The 18,631-nt window shown below is 37.8% G+C and overlaps 1 protein-coding gene across 2 annotated transcripts; it reads right to left on the minus strand.

The window, feature by feature from the left end:
* Positions 1 to 494: 494 nt before the first annotated feature.
* Positions 495 to 15,397, minus strand: RB195_021444 (uncharacterized protein; the record flags this gene model as incomplete). 2 transcript variants are annotated; one of them, XM_064208175.1, is made up of 18 exons in its annotated part: positions 495 to 571; positions 699 to 714; positions 775 to 846; positions 1,833 to 1,949; positions 3,104 to 3,238; positions 3,700 to 3,840; positions 3,927 to 4,005; positions 4,070 to 4,207; positions 4,316 to 4,447; positions 4,633 to 4,776; positions 4,992 to 5,055; positions 5,132 to 5,267; positions 5,373 to 5,465; positions 5,673 to 5,801; positions 6,888 to 6,953; positions 7,760 to 7,843; positions 8,667 to 8,680; positions 9,149 to 9,200. In XM_064208175.1, the coding sequence occupies 18 exons, from the start codon at positions 9,198 to 9,200 to the stop codon at positions 495 to 497; spliced, it is 1,689 nt and encodes a 562-aa protein (XP_064064055.1). The 2 variants fall into 2 exon arrangements, with proteins under 2 accessions (XP_064064055.1, XP_064064056.1); XM_064208174.1 differs by lacking the exons at positions 495 to 571; positions 699 to 714; positions 8,667 to 8,680; positions 9,149 to 9,200 and adding exons at positions 8,113 to 8,214; positions 14,868 to 14,976; positions 15,243 to 15,397 and having other exon boundaries at positions 742 to 846.
* Positions 15,398 to 18,631: the final 3,234 nt, after the last annotated feature.

The following is an 18,631-nucleotide window of genomic DNA, read 5'->3' on the forward strand; positions in this document are numbered from 1 at the left end:
CTTAATAGAATTCATCAGTAATCATGCACCATAAAATCCTCTCATTTACCTCTAACGGAATTAAAAAAAAGGTTCAAATAGATTAATACAAAAATAAAAAAGTAAGATACTACCCTTAAAACTAACATATTCTATGATTGTTTCCAAGCAAGGAGACATTATACCTAACCAAGAATACTTCAAACACAGCTTATTTTACAAGTTCTTTTCAGGACCTTCGAATGGTAAATGTAATGGGGATGTTGAATGATTTTTGTCACATTTTACTCAAAGTGTTTCGGAATATGCATAGAGCCAACGTTCGAATGATTTATAAGAAATGAAAGAACATTTTATTAGCAATAATTTTCAAATACTACTAACATTAAGTCCATATCGTGCAGCTAGTTATGCCACTTGGAATACCTTGCAAGACCCGTAATGCGAGCGGAGGTTGTAACCAAGGTGAATAAGTGCTACAAGTCATACTCGCCGGTTCAACATCCATTCAATTCCTAAGCAATGTATCTTGATATGTGAGCAACGGGTGTGATCAGCAAATGGGAAAGAGCAGTTTTCACAGTTATATGGTCTGTAAATCGTAAACAATCTATCAACTCTAGGATAAATAATAGGCAACTAACAAATGAACACAGAAAATCAAATAAAGCTTGACAGCATAGGAGTGAGTCTCTACTTCGAAAAATAATAAAACTAACAAACTTCAATAAATATCTGAACAGATACAAAACACCCGACTTCCTAAATAAAGTCATGAAGTGCTGATGAGTTCACATAATCAACTGGCGTCACAGCTGACTGTGGTGTGAGAGCAGGTACGTTCACGTAACTCGGATCTCGAGACCTCTGGAAGAAAAAGGATGTAGTTATCCAATTGAGCAAGTTTTTGCCACTTTTAGACCAGATTTAATTACATCACTTCCATCTAAACTATGTCATCCGTGATGCTTTCATCTTAACAGACAACATCAAACCAGACGGACAAGAAGAAAATAATAGAGAGGATTTAACGAGCTTCCTTAATACAGCAGCATATGATAGTATTGTAGAGCGTTATTAAACTCCAAGTTGAGATAAATAGTTGAATTTCTAGGAAGACGGTGACAATAGCTACACTTTGTTACATGCTTAGGGGGACATCATTAACTTTAGTTTCTAAGGAACTAACCACAATGTTAGCACGTTGAAGGCAGCATACTACGAATCTGACGTGGTGAGATAACTCGCAGGGAAATCTAGAGATATGGTTGTAAATTGCCCGATACAGAGTGGTTCAGGATCCCGAAATCTACAACTCCATCTCTACCATCTCTCCATAATCGACCTCCGAACACTCTCTGCAGCCTATTCATTACTTTTACTTGAATATGGTGGTGAGCAGACCTTATCAATTTTCGACCACTCGCTCAGGGACGCGACGCGTGAACAAGAGAGGGGCCTTGCAACTAAAATCGCCGCAGAAATACGCCGTCTTCCACGCCTCCTTTTACAACGATTAGGGAGAGATGAGCGAAATAACGCATTCCCACAATCTACAATCCCATCTCTAGCTTTTCCCGCGTATTTCCTCACCACGTCAGATTCGTGATACGCTGCTGCTTTTAACACACAGAGTCTTCTTGAAAAATTATAGTTAGAAATAAAATGTAATTAAATCTTATGACATTTCAAAGTGAGAGAGGAAGATGTAAGACTACAAATCTGTAGTATCGTTAGAGACATCGTTAAGATATCATAAACACTTAGAATTTTGAAATGAAAACCAGCGAGTTCTAAGAGAATTTCTGACAGGAATGTTAAACAAAAATAAAAGGAAGCAGAAACGCACTCACCGAGAACCTCTCTGGCGCTTGGGTCGCCGATGGCCGAGGTGGCAGTGGTGGTGGAGGGCCGATTGGTAACCCCATCAAAGGGGAAGACAATGCTGAGGCATCCGCATCACAAGATATCTGAACATCCTCGAATGTACATACTAAGTTTGGATGATTTGAGCACAGGAACAAAGTGTTGAATACAAATATATGAATATGCATGAAGAATGTGTAAATACAAAGCCGCTATCACAGGGAAGAAACAAAAAGCCCGAAAACTCAGGCTCAGTTTATAGGATATCTGAAAAAATCTAAGTAAAAAGCAATAAGATGAAAGAAGATGACTCGGACTAAGCGGTTGAAATGAGCAGCTGGAAATTCCCGACAGTATATGCTGAGGTATTTGTGCAAAAAAAAAACACTTCATAATCGAAGCTAATTCAAAATACCACACAAAAATCCATAAAATTTGCCGTTTTGCACTACATTTCTTCTTGTCTGCCCAATGTTTTACTCCGCACTGTCCATAAGGATCCAAAAAGTACCTCTAAAATTCTTCTCTCTCAGAATAACTGAGGTCTTCGCAACAATTCGTGTTGGCTTTCGCCTGTGCAATGGAAACAAAAACAAACAAATTTTTCTCCTTTGCCAGTAGAGCATAAGTAACTGTACTTCTACCCATACTGACGAAGACATACAACTTTTTATCGGCAGGCAAATGTAGTCATTTCAGAGTGTAACTTTGACGAAATTCCACTGTTCCGCAAGTTACTTTCAGACGGTAAAATTACGAAATTATTCTTTTCCTTGAATTACATCACATGTAGAAATATTGTGCACAAAATCAGGGAAAGACACTAGAAAGTTATACATGGATACAAAAAGTTAGGGAAATTCAGGTCAACATAAAGGAACGTCCCAACTGAAAAGTCAAAAAAGATATGCCCTTCTTTCAGGGTTTGTAAGTAAAGCAGAATCAAACTGAACAGTAACCGTACAACCGTGCATGAGTAACTTCAAACCTGTTTTTCCAAGGTGTTTTAATCACACAAATAACAAGACGGAAATAAATGGATGCAATTGATGGAAAATACCATCAACTGCATAAATATGTAGTGGAACATGCTAGTAAGAATTGGATATAAACAAAAAAGGGAATTATTACAACGAGCAAAAAAAGTAGGCCAAAACTTTAAAGCAGAAGAGCCGCATTTACGGCAGAGGTGAAATAAACTTTCTGAATAAAAAAAAGAGGCTGCATTAAATTCTTACTAAAAACAAATGGAACTCACGTTAGGTTGTTTCCGAGGTTTCAGGGAATCCTTCTGTCTTTCCCTTCGACTAGGTCTATAGCGATCAATAATAACTTTGTTTGTACCCTTTATTTCGTATCTACAGAACGGGCAGGTGTTCCCACCTTCAGACTCCTGAAATACAAATATTCTGCGTACGAGCAATAAAAATTCAGAAAAAAAGGATGCACGAAAGGGTCGAAACTGCCTAAATATATGCGAATAATCAACGCAAACTGAAAATACGTGCTGTATATAACAGTAACTTCTGTAGGAAGTATTTAAAGATATTTGAATATTAACCGGAGTGTAACACTGAGTATTCCATGCCGGGAGCGACTGAATTTTCTCATATCTCAAGATCGTCTACTAAGCAGAAAATATTGTATCCTCACTATGTGTCAAAACTTATTGTCCCAGAAATAGGACATTCTCGTAGATTGCTACAGATAGATGAGTTAGATGGAAGCGGGTTTTTGTCCTACTACTCTGTCAAAGTCCAATATCATTTAGATAATGTTTAGCTTCTGGATCTAACGAGCCTTTATCTTATATTGTCCCACCTAGTCGTGCATACCTATGTTAACACTACTCACCTGCCAGCTGGTTAGACAAGGAGTGCATAATAAATGACCGCAAGGTTCAATTTTTACATTTTTATCATTGTCGTCGCATATTTTACATAATTCGAACGTCGTACCCATTTCGCAGTACAAGTCATATTGTTCACTGGTTACCTGGAATTTGCGATGTGAGAAATGAACCTATAGCCAGTAATAAAATGTAAAATAATAAATTCCAGCTATCATTCTTCGACACACACCTTAACTCTATCTGCGGGAGGAACTTCTATAACGGTGCTCAAGTCGATGTCCTTGGGATTACCATTAGGATACAAATAGCTACAATAAGCATGTACCCACAGCAAGTCATTAGTGCAAACCACAAGGAAGCCTGCTAACTCACAATCCTTCCTTTCCTCCCTCGTGAAGTGCTTGGATAAGAGATTTATTTTGTGGTATTGTTTGAAATATTTTCCCATCAGGAGCAACATAACCTATGGCCCATTGTCCAGGACGTGTGCATGAGAGACGAAAGACGTAACTAAAAGAAATTAGCTCAGAAACGGAAAAACGCTTCAAATGGCCTCAGAAGAAACGGAAAAAAAACGACTGATGATGCGGAGCAATGCTAGATATAGATACAGCTCACCTTCCTGGCTTGTCGACCAGTTTTTCCAGCTTCTTCTTAACTTCGTCGTATGTAAGGAAAGCAACATATCCAGGATGTGCGGTAGTTAATAGCTGCCAATTACGGAGAAGAGTTTTCCAGGGATAAAACAATCTGAACAACAACAAATTGGAACAATTCGAGTTCGAAACGCAAGGTGATGAACTAATGAGCATATATGAACCACAGATAGCACGAAGTTTTTCAAACGAGTGAAAGTACCACATTGAGTGCATTTAAAGAAACGGAAAGTGAAATAAATTCCCGGATCTCCTACTCCATTTATGATCTAGACTAACCTGGTAAAAACATCAAATTCAAAATTTGAAACATGATCGTTGCCCGTCAGATCGACTGTGTTCTTGAGCGCGGACAACTTTAACTTGGAGTTCGGTTGAGATTTCTCTATAGCTACTACGAACTCGCTCCATGGTACACAAGTCCTGAAGGGAACATGTTAAGAGTACAGAATTCTGATAAAACAACAATGGTCATTCGAGAAATAAGATGCAAGAAAAAACCTGCTCCAAAAAAAAAAAAACCAAATTCACTTCGCAGAATTTGTAACTGTGCGTTTCTCGTAAGTGTTGTCAAAAACAAGAAGCTAAGTATGTATCCTATAACATTAAAACAGTGAATTCCACGTCCTAAAACACACCTGTTGTGAAAATTTTTGTTCCAGAAATCCTCCGCTTCACGCTTCGTTATTCTGAACTTATCACCTGAAAGAAGTAACTAAGGCTAATCAGTAGCAAAGAGCAATACAAAAGAGATTTGCTAGAATACCTTCCGACATACCTATGAATGTTCCGTCAGGAAATTCAGCTTTTAATTCAAAAAGCATATGAGAGAAAATAAGAGAGAGTTTCGTCAACGTACGCCTCTCTTGCGACTGCTCTTCGAAGATAGCATTTGTTTTAAATAGCTTCAACACCTAAAATAAGTTATTCACGATGACCAAAAATAAAAACGAAATGTAAACGAACGATGAATAATAACAACTGAACGGATGAAAAAAAAAGAAATTAACAAAACAAACCTGTTTACATTTCTGCTGCATATTCTCCAAAAATATCTGTATATAGTAATTGTCCCGTAGAATAACGTGATTTTGAGTAAATATATAAACAAGCTGGAATAAAAACTCTTATCAATCAAAACATAATCTGTCATCACTAAGGGTGCCACTCTGTGCACCCGGGCGAATGAGGAATGCAATATGCGGAAACGCTATTAGTGTTACAATTCCACATATTTCAGTTTTAAATTATTGCGTCAAAGACAGACTGAAGAATGAAATTCTCAACTTAGAAAGAAAATACAAAAGTAATGCACCAACCTGTGTATAAGTATCAGGTAATATATCTAGTATAAATGGTGGCGAATTTTTTAAATTTAAACGATGGTTTTGACATGACTTCACAACATCATCCATCAATTTGAACGTTTTGCATAGAGTTCGGCGATCCTTAAGCACAGTATGTCAGAACGGTTATTTAGCAAAAAAAAAGAAGCTGCAAAGTTTATTATTCTATTGAAGCAAGCAGAACAATAAAAGATAACGTTTCGGCTGCGCAATATAACTGATGCGAAAAGTAGAATTAATGTAGCGTGGACATCTGTTGCCATGACTCAGAGCCAGATGCTTGCGATGGATTATTTCTTTGCAGCTCAACATAGCCGCCTATGCAAACATATTTCATAGATTAGAGAAATATATCAGATAAGATCTAATGGTCTGAATCAACAATGTTAAGACTACACAAGCTAATCTTCTACTCACCATATGAGAAACAGTGTTGATTATTAGTAGAGTGGTTTTAACAGTAGTAGGACGTATATATAGAATTAGTGAATCCGTTACGAGAAGTAGTGCAGCTTATCCGAATAAAAGGTGACTCATATAGATACTACACCAGTTTTTCATCCACACTAACTGCGACATGTGCGCACTTTTTCAAACGATAGATGACTCATCCAGATATTTCTAATTATTGCGAAATTTCAATTCAAGAATTTAAATGTTAAGTAGCGGTAATCGAATTAGACTGATATATAGCGTTTAACACAACAAAATTAGAATTTAGAATGCAAAGGTTTAGTATTACTGAGCTACAAGTTGTTTTATGGCTATTTCCCAATCTAATGACTTATTCTCATATATTCCGCAAATAAATGAGCCTGCGAATTAGCTGTACTGCAAATTTCATTATTAATAACATTTAATTTTTGTTATGGAGGGAGGTGGGTAAGATTAAATACCGGTTGCAGCTATATTGTAGCCTTTTTATGTCGGAGTCAAAGCAAACCGCAAGTACGAAGAAAAATAAACTTCAAGAATTCCAACAAAAAAAGAAACGGAAATGTCTTTACCAACTTGCTGCAAAAACTTGACAGTAAAAGTACTTAAAAAGAGTACTTTGATACGAATACATGGATTTAACAAACAACACAAAAAAAAAGGAATTAGAAAAAAGAGTAATACAATAACAATGTCATAAAATGTAACGCCCACACGGCAGGTAGTGTTATAAAAAAAAGCTTGAGAACTCACATGATTGCTTAACGGAAGGGATGATGTTGCAGGGGTGAACGATTCATTGCTATGAATGTACCTCACCTAAATTAAATTAAATTTGCAGTATAAAAATTAACAACGAAAAATATTGTTAAATTAAGGAGCCTATGCAAGGAGAGAAAAGCAGATGATTAGTCCAAAATTTCGCCGAAAAATGTGTTGTAATGTTATTTTATAGTAATGCCTGAGAGAGCTGAAACAAAGATAACGAATAGGAAGCATACGATCAGGTAGAAATTCGTGTTGTGTTCGTAAATAATAACAGTATGCAACAATATTTAAAGGATGGATAGAATCAAAATTAGAAACGGTTGTTCTTATTGAAAAGATTTCCATGCAAAACGTTTGCATAAAATCCATTGATTGAAATTTAAGGAAGGCGACACCAATTAACGGGTTTTTCCATGTTAGCACGTCAATTGGAAAAAAAAATGACGACCAAGTGATGTTTTGTATGTTTTCAAATTATGACACCGCTGATGGAGCGAGATAGGCGAAAAAAGCCGATTGTTCAACGAACACGAATTAGGGAAGTTGATCATGATACTTGTTTGCTAGGATACTACTTTTTACCATTGCATGTAACTGTAAATTACTGCAAAAGAAAGAAATAACCCAAGCAAAATCCATCAATTTCTGTTCTATTTTTTCTGCTGTGCAAGAGCGTATTGTGACGGCAGAATTTCTTCCAAAAAGAAAAGAAGGTTAATACGATTTTTCCAAAGCAGTACAGTACAGTGCAAAGCATTATTTTTTGAGTCGACTTAATTACACTATTGTCTACCAAAATAGCGAATATAACAACAAAATGGGCCAAAAAAAAACGATGAAAATAGAAGAAAAATTACCCCAGAACTCTGCATCATCCCTTGTAATCTTCCCAGTAAAGAGGCAATTGTGCTCATTTTGACAACATTGACTACCGCATAACTCTGGAAACAATAATAATACAGTACAAGAGCTGAGCTTTAACACTATAATAAAGCGGAACGTAACGATTGTTTGAATATGGATCGAGTATGAATGACGTTTGAGTGGACATCATGTGTTCGTTCGTGAAAAAAAAAAGAAACGACAAACGAATGAACAAAGGAGATGAACGCGCCTTTCTTTACTCGTTCAATCGCGTGAGTAAGCGATACGATAACGGACCGACAGATCGGACGCATGGGCCCTTCGATCCACGATGTACAACGCTTACCGACGCAAATGATAACGCAACCTCATCAAAAACGTCACCATCACCGTCACCTATCCGGTTCACCGAATACTCCGAATAATGTAGAAGTAAATCAATACTGGCCTAATCATACCATACGAATGAGCATTAGAGGCGATAATGTTCAATATTCAAAGAACGAGTCATACAGCGTGTTGTATAAACAGAGCACGTGTGTCGGCGGGTGTTTGTCAGCTGTTGGTTCAACTAATACACATCTAGGAGAGATGAGAGCGCGTGAATGGAGAACATTCGAGAACATGTACCCACAAGTGACAGTTGATTTAAAACCTATACGATAATGTGACATCATTTGTGACTTGTTCGATCATATGTGAGCGTACAGTAACTGTGAATAGGAAGCAATGAAATCCGTAAACTAGACACCGATCTGACTCAAAGGGGTGGCGCTCATTCTGGAATGTGGGCCCGAAAACGTGAGCGATCGGAAATTAAAGGTTAACAGGGAATTATTTGATGTTTTGTTCAATGTTCGATAGAAAAAAAAAAAGAAAGAAAAGGACATCTCAACATACGGGGTTCACATCTGCTTTAAATACTCCACTTTTCTCAGCAGTGATGGTTGGAATCCATGGAGAAAAGCCGTTGATTCAATGCGAGGAGTTGGAAGAGAAATAGAAGAACTGTCTATAGTAAATGGAATAAGAAGGCGAATAGAACGAAAATGGATCGTGAAACGAGGAGGAAAAGAGCGTGGGCGCGCGCACGGACCTGGTATAATCGATCGATGTGCTGTGGTCAGAGACGTGCAGAGGCTGAATACGCATACACGCAGCGGCACTTAAAATGCCGTTCGTATTTTACGCTTATCGTCGTAAGGTTCAAAGCTTCTCTCTATTGTTATTCGAAGCGTTCGTAGAGATCCATCAATCGATTACATTGATTGAAATTAAAGGGTGAAGTTGTAGTTTGAGGGGGGAGGGGGGAGGTATTCATTGGCGCCCTTATTTCTCGACGCTTTAACTTACTTTTTTTCCTCTTAGTAACTTTAACTTACATATCATAGATGCTTTAAGGCCAATGTTCAGGGTCTTAGGGCCCCGTTTCATTCAGCTATTTACTTCGTGAAATAAGGACACCAATGAGTGGTCCCCCAACTACATTTTACTCGAAATTAAATTACATTTATCGGATTTAATTGATCACATCGGAAGAGTTTTCAATTTCACTTCGGCAGCTTAATAGTCTGTATATATATCTATATACGTCCACTTTTCCTTATGCATATAATATATTGTATTCTTAATTCGACATGAAGACTTTAAGACGACACATCAATCAATACTGTTAGTAATTGATGTGTGCTGGTGGATTTGTTTAACTATTTACTATTATTATTTAAATTAATTAAATTATTATTTAATTTATAACTCTCTTTCAATTCTCCGTATGTATATCATTGAATATCATTTAAATCACTAGTCTTACACTTCGTAGTCCGACAGAGTCACATTGGTCCTCAACCGATCATGTCATACGGTACAAATTCACCAGTCTCAAATATAACATAATTGTCAGGTGGAGGCGGTTTCTATGGTCTCATGTCTGCTGTGGTAAGACATATGGGAATCATCCACCTGACTGATGCCTAGGGGTGTAAATAGGTTGTCTGGAAGCGTTACGCATTAGTAAGGACTACGGATACAGTTTCCGAGAAACCTGCGTGAAGGTACACGCCCGAATAAACCATAAATCTAGTTGTGGTTAGAGCGGAGGAAATGAGGATGGCTCTTTTCCACGCCTGCATTCCTACGCCGGTGCAGCACTCGAGGGTTAGGGAAGCTCACAACTGTAGGCAACAGTAGGGCAGAGTAAGTACAGTTGTGATCAAGGCGGGAACCTCGATTGCTGCAGGGGATTGAGGAGATAAGTGACGGTCCCACCTCGCTCCGCAGCAGCTCCACCCGCTCGAATTTGAGCGCAGCAGCTTACTCAATTCCACGAGGTTTCAGGTGGTTTTGACGTGACTCCAGCGACGAACAACAATAAAAATGGATAAAAGATAAAAAAGAACCTTTAGCTACAAGGGGTACTAACAATTTCGGGCAGAATTGTTTCTTCATTTTTTTACTATATGATGAAGAGAATAACATTATAATGTGGAGAAAAAAGATAAAATATGTACTTGCTGACAGACAAATACCTTCACCCTCAACTAATCCCGAGGGCCGAACAATAAGAGCTAGCATGACATTATCAAGCGAACAATTGCTGAAATATTCGCTATTGCGAAAACCACAAAAAACATCTAATTTACGATTTCTCGTCTTAGAATATATTCACATAGAGATCCTGATAAAATCCTGATGATGATGATGTTTGTTATGACGTAAACAAGTCTTCAATCCTCGAAAATCACGCCCTAGACCATGTCTTATGGCGTTTTTGACTAATCATTTTCTTCCCCTTTTAGAAAAAACATTAAAAAAAAAGAAAAATTGTGAAATAGAAAATAGAAAGCTAACAAGGAAATTCCAGGTGGTTATAAATTGGTTCTCCACGTGTTTTCTACTCAGTGCATCCGCTAGAATGAAGGAGAACGCAAATGTAGCGAGCTTGTGAAGAAATTAACGGACCCGAATAATCTTTTTTTTTTCGCCCCATTCTGCTATTTTCCACTAATTATACTTAATTAATTGTTTCATTTACAAAAGAAACGAACGCTAACAGTAAAGTAAATGTTAAAGGTATTCAGCTATTCGAGCGCGATGCGATGCGACTATGTGTACGGCAGAAGGAGGTGAAAAGGAGTGGACCGGTTGGAGATATAATATCGACTGCTATTTGCGCTTAGTATACTGTAAGAAAGTGTCCTTCAGAATACTTTTCACCATGGTAAACAATAATTTAATGGTGATAACGAAAATGCGATCTAAAAGTGCAGAACCAGTTGGAATAACTCTCAGTAATATCCAGTTTACCCCGGATGCTGATCATTGATGTTATGTTATGAGTTCCACACGAAATTACTTGCCAAATGTTAAGGATTGAAAGAATCTGTTTTATGATAAAATCACTTAAAAATGAGTACCTTAGGAACTTCACAAGTTTAGATGTTTATCTCTTTCTCTCTATTGTTTACTAAAATGTTGGCTCGCAGTAAACAAGTGAACAATGTGCAGAACCTCGAAGACTCGCAACAAAGAACGGAAACAAAAAAATTTGTTGGTAGTGGAATGGAGGGAAACAGTGGCGCAAATCTGACAAGAAGAGAAAAAATCAACCAGAACATTTGATTTATTTGTCTGAAGGGTGGATTTGTGAAAATGGAAACGAGATTTATTGGTTTTCATATATTACAATATGTAGTACTGAAGAAAGCCATAGAAATCCATAAAGTCCGTAAAAGAATGGAAAATGACAAAAAAAAGTCAATTGTCGAGATTTTTGCGATCAAACGTTGGGTTTCTCTGGGAATTTAAAGTGCGCTTCTTCGGAGGTGTAAATAACCAAAAAAGTTCTAGTCTTGTTGAAGTGGATCCACAAAAGTTGTTCTGTTTTTGGGAGCTTAAAAGATCGGATAGTGAGTTCGTAAAAGTCGTGGTGGACATTTTTTGATCGTCAAAACTTGCTGGACTTTTGGTGTACAGGGCAAATCCAACATGAAACCTAAGATTTGGGTATGAATGAAAGGCAGGTAATGTCAAAAATGTCCATTTGAGGATGGACGTTCAGTAGTTTTTTTTTTACTATTCGACATCGTCTAGTAAGGCTTGAATGGGATTAGTATAATTCGTCTCCATAGGAACACCACGTTCACCTTGTTTATCCATGCTTGTACAAATGTTATGAGCAGTAGATCTGATCCTAAAAATAACGCTAGCAAAATCACTATGTGAATATCATGAAGTTTGTTTAATCAAATTAGTGGCAACACGTGATATATGGAGTCATTACATTGAAACAGAAGTTTTTTTTTCAGGAAAAAAAAAGAGAAAAAAAAACCTCGAACAAATAACTCCGATGAATAGCGACATCCGATATATGAAATCTCACTCAGCACATCTTTAGAAGGTAGATGTCAGGATTTTTCGCTACGCAACTTGTCATATTGACGAACTCCATCAGAATATGGAAGTATAAAGTTGTGTCACATGTCATTAGACTTCTCTCCTTATATGCACCAATTTTCCGGCATACGGATATGGGAAATGCTCCGCTACGTGAAACCAGTGGACTGAAAGAGGAAAAAACGAGGGACACTGTGGGAATAATCTCAGACTTACGATAAATACGAAGAAATTTAATAAGAAGAATAAGAAAGTACAGGAAAATGCAAAATAATGGCAAGGAATTTTTCGAGACCTTTTTTTTAGCGCTGTATTTCTATAGCTATCTGTGCCTCACTACTTCAGCACAATGATCAGTGGAGAAAGATTGATCTAATGATTACATCTATATATAAACATTTACTCTAGGAAGATCTATCAGCTTATCCTTTGTTTCCGGATCTGGTTTGATTCGCAGTTCCTCGTTAAAAGAAAGGCGTTTGTAATAACCAATTATGGTGAAATCGAGTGTGATTTATCATAAGAATCGTCTGTGACAACAAAATCCTGGATGTACTTTTGAATCTCAAAAGGTTACAGGTTCTAGGAGTTACAATGCGAACTGTACCTTACAATCGAAGTACTCTTGTTATAGCTGAACCTGATAGCTGATAACATTGGTGAGATGATTAGTTTAATAGAACACTCAAAAAATGGGAAAAAAAACAAATATAAGCACAAAAACTTTTAAAAAATACAATAAAAATCAGCAAAATAAAATAATTGTAATATAAATCATAAAAATAATAAAGTTCCTGCTTAGAGCTTCTTTGTTGTTCTAAATGACGTCTCCTTGATCTTTTGAGTAGAACTCGACTGCTATATTTAGATCGGAGGTAGAACATCCTCATAGGAATCAGTGGAGTTTTTGAAGTTTGCCCTGCAAGCTGTTCCTTGAGCTTATTTCTAAAGGAAGATTGACTTTGATCATTAAAGCACAAACTCAGCTAAGATTGGATTTATTGAAGACAACCATGTCTCAAACAAATCTTGGTTGAAATTTAAGTACTGTAAATCGTTGGTGGCTCGCAGAAGCTCATATTAAAAAAAATAGCAATTTAAAAAAGCGAAGCTGTACATGTGATCTCGAAAAATCCAGGTAGTTTCAAAAAAAAAACAGTTATGAAAACCAGAACGCTAGACAGTTTTTTTAAGGACTTTCTTTCTTTTTATTGCTAAATTTTCCCAGTTTAAAATATACGCCTTTAAATTAACTTAAAATATAGGACTATAATCAAATTTTGAAACTTTTAGATCTCTAAAACATACGGATATGTGAGGTATCAAAATGCTCGAAACAACATCTACTTTATGAATATGTAACTACCACTTCAAACTTTCCTGCATTTTATTCGCATAAATTATCATACATTCTCAAATGGCAGTTATGTAAACAAGGCCCTCTGTTCATTATTAATCTTTTGTAGAAGCAGAGAATTCAAGAAATAAGTGCTTTTTAGAAGTTTTTCGAAGTTCAGACTAAATGAAACTGATAAATCCAGTTTTTAGGAATAGATTGTTGTCCAAATATAATGGTTTGCAGCAGAATATACCAAGTTAAAGAGGAAAAATTGGAAAAGAAACCCTGGAATCCGCGTTTTGCTGTTTTCTGTCGAAGAAAGCGCAATTTCTACACAAGTAATCCTATTTTGTTGAAGAGTTTTGAAATAATTTGTCAGAGTATCGTAAATGACAGCAATTTTGAAGTGTCGGTTAGTCCCTACATAGGGGGGACTCGTTCAATAATATCCAGTTTTATCGTTATTATTTTATTCAAAAAAGCTGTGGATTCTGTTGTGTTCTCGTTACTGTGTCTGTCTGTATATTGACTTAGCTGTTCTTATTGTGGTGGAGAAAGGAAAAAGTGTTGAGATGAGGTTGTTGCCAGCATTGAATTTTATCCATTATTATCAACACTCGCATTCTTCCTCAATTGTTTTTTTTTGGTAGAAGCTGCGGGAAATCAATTTTAATTTTCCAAAACTACTGCTAGGTTCTTGACGAAGAAATTTCGGACTGTCACGAGGATTTTGCATTTTTCAGTTGCCTTATTTCTAGAAGTTCATGTTCGTTTGGTTTCTATGATATCCATGTTTAGATGGATGCTACAGAATGTCTTGTACTGTTTCGCTCTTTACTCTTTGAAAAGCGGAAGATTAAAGAATTTTTAGGTGTCTGATTCACGAATATATCTTTAATGTGGATAAAATTTTCTTTTGATATGAGAATATATATACATATCCTAGAAATATGCTTCAATTATATATAATATTAATATTATTATTATTAATATATGTACTGAGAGAGCAGGTGTGGGGCAGTCGGTTAGAGATCCGCTGTAGCCACACGGTCGATTGGTTCGAAACCGCCGCAGTGCAAACCAAGCCTTTCTTCCCTCCGAGGTCGATAAATTGGTACCAGACTTGTCTGGGAGGATAAAAACTCGGACTTGATCATTGGCTGGTCCCCTCGAATCATTGTATAGACCAAGACAGGTTCCAAAACCTCAACGATTACGAATTTCAGTAAAACGCGTTGGCGGATTCCAGGGGGATTGATATGCCACTGACTTTATCTGACTTTTATATACTGGTATTTCTATTATTTTACTGGTATTTTTGTCCAATGTAGATATTTTGATGCAGTGGTTTGAATCGGATTACTAACCAAAGTGAGAGTATCTTTTTCTAGTAAAGCAACTGGGAGAAAAACACAACCGATGAGTCCATGACTTCTCCTGTGCAGTGAATCTACTGGATATTCCCGTAGAATAGATCTAAATCAAAAGGGGAATCTAATGATATTCGGTAAAAGGGATTCCGTTAAAAAAGCGTTGAGAACTCATATTTGTGGAAAAATGAACACCTGTCTTTTTTTCACTATATGGAATAGGTAATTTACTATTTATTTACTTTCCAGTGGAGTTAAGAACGTTCCATTTCGCAACCGTGCGTCAAGAACTGGATCCCCCCGACTACCGTAACCTGTCATGGTGAAATGATAGGTATAATGTTGAAAAAGACTTGCCAAACTATTACGAACTCCAAGCAAAAAGAGAAATCGCTTTTGCAGCCAGCTAAAACTGGAGTCCTTTGATATAACTGCTTGAAACTAGAATTCTCTTTTGGATTGGCAGAGATATCCTCATAGTTTATACATTTTCTTCGCCTCCAAACTGCTCCATTGGTGACAGGCATTGCTGAGTCACTGAGGAGAAGATCATAACCTGACTCACTATTGTGACATCAAGGCAAAAAGCTAACAGCTTTCATCCGCTAGGAACACCATCCAAATATGTGCGGTCGGTGTCGTAGTTTTCAACCAGTTTACCACGATGGATCATCGGCTGGGTAAGGCCAGAAAAGTGTGCGAATAACGGAGGTGTATGGGTGCGCTGGGATGGATGCGTTGTGGATCAACCGGACGAAAAAATTTAATGCCTACGTAGGTTCCCTGAAAATTTACTTTATCACCTTTTAGGCGTTTCCGTAAAGCTTCGTGTGCACTGATGAGATATACAGGATATACGGAATACGATGTAAGAACCAATTAAAGTTAAAGTTACTCATTATTAGTTAGTTATTAAAGATATCACCCCACGAATCTGAGGTGGTGCAGATTTCATGTGGAGTATTAGTATACGGGATAGTAGATATGGAGTGGAGGGTGATTCCGTCCATTTCTTCCTAATTGCCGTAAAAACGGCCCGGAAGATGCGGCGCGTGCACAGGGCTGCCGCGCTCCAATCGAACTCGTTGTGGAAACTAGCACGCCGGGACGCCTGAAACCGTATCTTCCGGGCTGTTTTCTACGGCAATTAGAAAGAAATGAACGGAATCACCCTTCTCTCAATAATCTACATTCCCGTAAACGAATAATCCACCTAAAACCGTATCGCCTTTAAAGTAGATCAAAGCTATCTAGTATCTACGCTAACACCTTCTTCCGCAATCTTTAAGTGTTCAGGCAGTCTGGAATAAATTACACTCATTTTCCTTTTGTCCTTTCACCATTCTCTTCTTCCTACTTTTCTGAGTTCTAAAAAAAGTCGCTGGATTAGAGTTTTGAAGAGCGTATTGCTTACTCGTTTACAACTAGAATTTTAGGCCATGTTCAATCCACTAGTGATTTTCTAGTTATGAAAACACGGGTAAAAGTGGCGTGAACGCACTTGCATGAGCGTATAGGCCTCACTTAGACTGCAGCGATGATTGGTGCCGGCGAAGGTCCTCCCTAGATCCTAACCGCTGCGCTCTACCGCGCCGCATCGAGCGCTGCCGTTTACGTCACTGTGTCAACCTAAAAGTCGTTTTGAGAAAAGAATAATATAATGGGGAATTAATCTCAATGAAGCGACTAGTCTCCACATTCGAACAGGGATCGCGTGCTTTCTGCACTGAAGGGGTTTCATTGCAATTATTAGGTTCAGTCATGAATAGCTTCGTTTTGTTTATCATACATTTATTGTGATGATGATTTGTTGTGATTATAGCGTAACGAGCTCCATTGCTTACTCTCTCGTTGTTAATTATCGCGAATTTTGTTTGAACATTGACTTAAAAATAACGTCATCGAATTCTGAAGGGCGACTCCCCACTTGGTTCGTTTTTCAAGACCAGACCTCCAGAACGAGACCTGACAAACCGATTTCCAAGTAGCCGAGAGGATACCACTCCTTCGCCATACAAACTACATACTTTTTCATCCGTAGCCGCGCTTTAACCTCATTAAAGACGTCATCCTACGAATGGGAACTCGCTCATCTCTTCCTGCTTCACTTGCGCCCCGCCCCCGCCTGCGATTCGTCGAAAATCCATTCGGACGTCTTGATGGGCTACTCATTTCATTTCACTCCCAGGCGGGGGCGGGGCGCAAGGGTGGCGCTTTGCAATGGAGGACGTGGTAAGGAGCCGCATTTTGAAGCCGTCTGTTTACAGTGATGCAGGGAGATCCCAACCGTTTTTGGAATCAGTTCATCCGTATAGTCTTTGGGCGTTGGCACTCCATATCACGTCAGATTCGTGGAGTAATGCCTTTAAAATTCCCAAAACATCACATGGCGTAAGTGTATTTTCTGACTCTATTTTCAAGGTGAACAAAAAATTTAAACGTTACGTGCGCAGTACTGTGCTGCTGTCCGGCGACTATCCGAAGATCTGCGTGCGTAGTGATAACAGAAATCTCTTGTTTGGGTAACACATTGTATGCGTAAACAACAACAATAGGTACAATGTATTTGGGCGGGAGCTAGTTATAACTCAACCTAATCGTTAAGTGAAGAGTGTTTTCTCTTTGGAATCTCATTACTCGTATAGAGTTCATAATTCATTATTCCTTGTCAAGTTTTACACTAACGTGCTACCGTAATAAATAGTTATTGTTCTAAAATTTCACCAAACAACCTCCTCTTATAGACTTTCGCATCTTCTCGCTGTTTTGGTCTCCTCTAAATTGTGGTGGCTAGTCGTTTGAGGATAACGAAAGCTGGTGAACCCTCTTGTTCAAGGTCCCACGTCAAATTCGCTCACTATCCCAACATGCTCCTTTCGCTTTAGGATAACTGGTCGTCTAAACCCTGATATGTAGATAAATAGACGAATTTAAGCGTCCTGGATTGGGGAGTAGATGTGATGAGTGGAATCTTCATTTTCTGGAGTAGGAGAACGACATGTTTGACGTGTTATCAGCCAGGAAGGCTGCACCAGGTTCCGCTGACGACAAGGTTGCCGATTTTTCGTTTTTTAAATGTCAGACAAATGTATTATGCTTTGTTTTTCTTTTATTTCACAATCAGTGTATGTGAATAAGTAAACAAATGAATAAATAGATAAATAAACCAATAAATAAAATAAATTACATTTTCCCATCATTTGAAATTTTTTCGTTGTGATGGCTGATAATCTGCATTGTCGACAACACAGAATTATTAAATGTTAATCACTTGTTAATGCCTTAACCATGAAAAAGAATAGGTGATGATGTAATAAAAGGATAAAGGATAAAGTTTCTGGCGTTAATCAATCCGCCTGGGATGCGCCACCACGTTCACTTCAATTCAGAATCGTTTAAGGTTTACGAACGTGTAACCGGCCTATGCAATGACTTGCGGAGGCTAGCCGTTGTGTCAAGTCAGTGTTTTTATCCTTCCCGACTTATCCCGAATTTATCGACCACTGACGGATGAAAGGCTTGGTGTGCACTACGGCGGATTCGAACCTCTGATCGATCGTGCAGACAGTGGAATCTCTTACCGACTGCGCCACATCCGCCCGGATGTTGCAATATAATAATGTAATATGAATATGTAATATAAGATAATGTTGTAGTGTCATGTCTCTTATGGCTGCTAGGTCCTTATAGTGCACATTTCATCCTAAAAATTCTGATAATTCCGGATAAAGATTTCGTTTTTATTCATTCTATTTGTCATT

This window comes from Necator americanus, chromosome X, assembly GCF_031761385.1.
Source record: "Necator americanus strain Aroian chromosome X, whole genome shotgun sequence".
NCBI classification, from domain to species: Eukaryota; Metazoa; Nematoda; class Chromadorea; order Rhabditida; family Ancylostomatidae; genus Necator; species Necator americanus.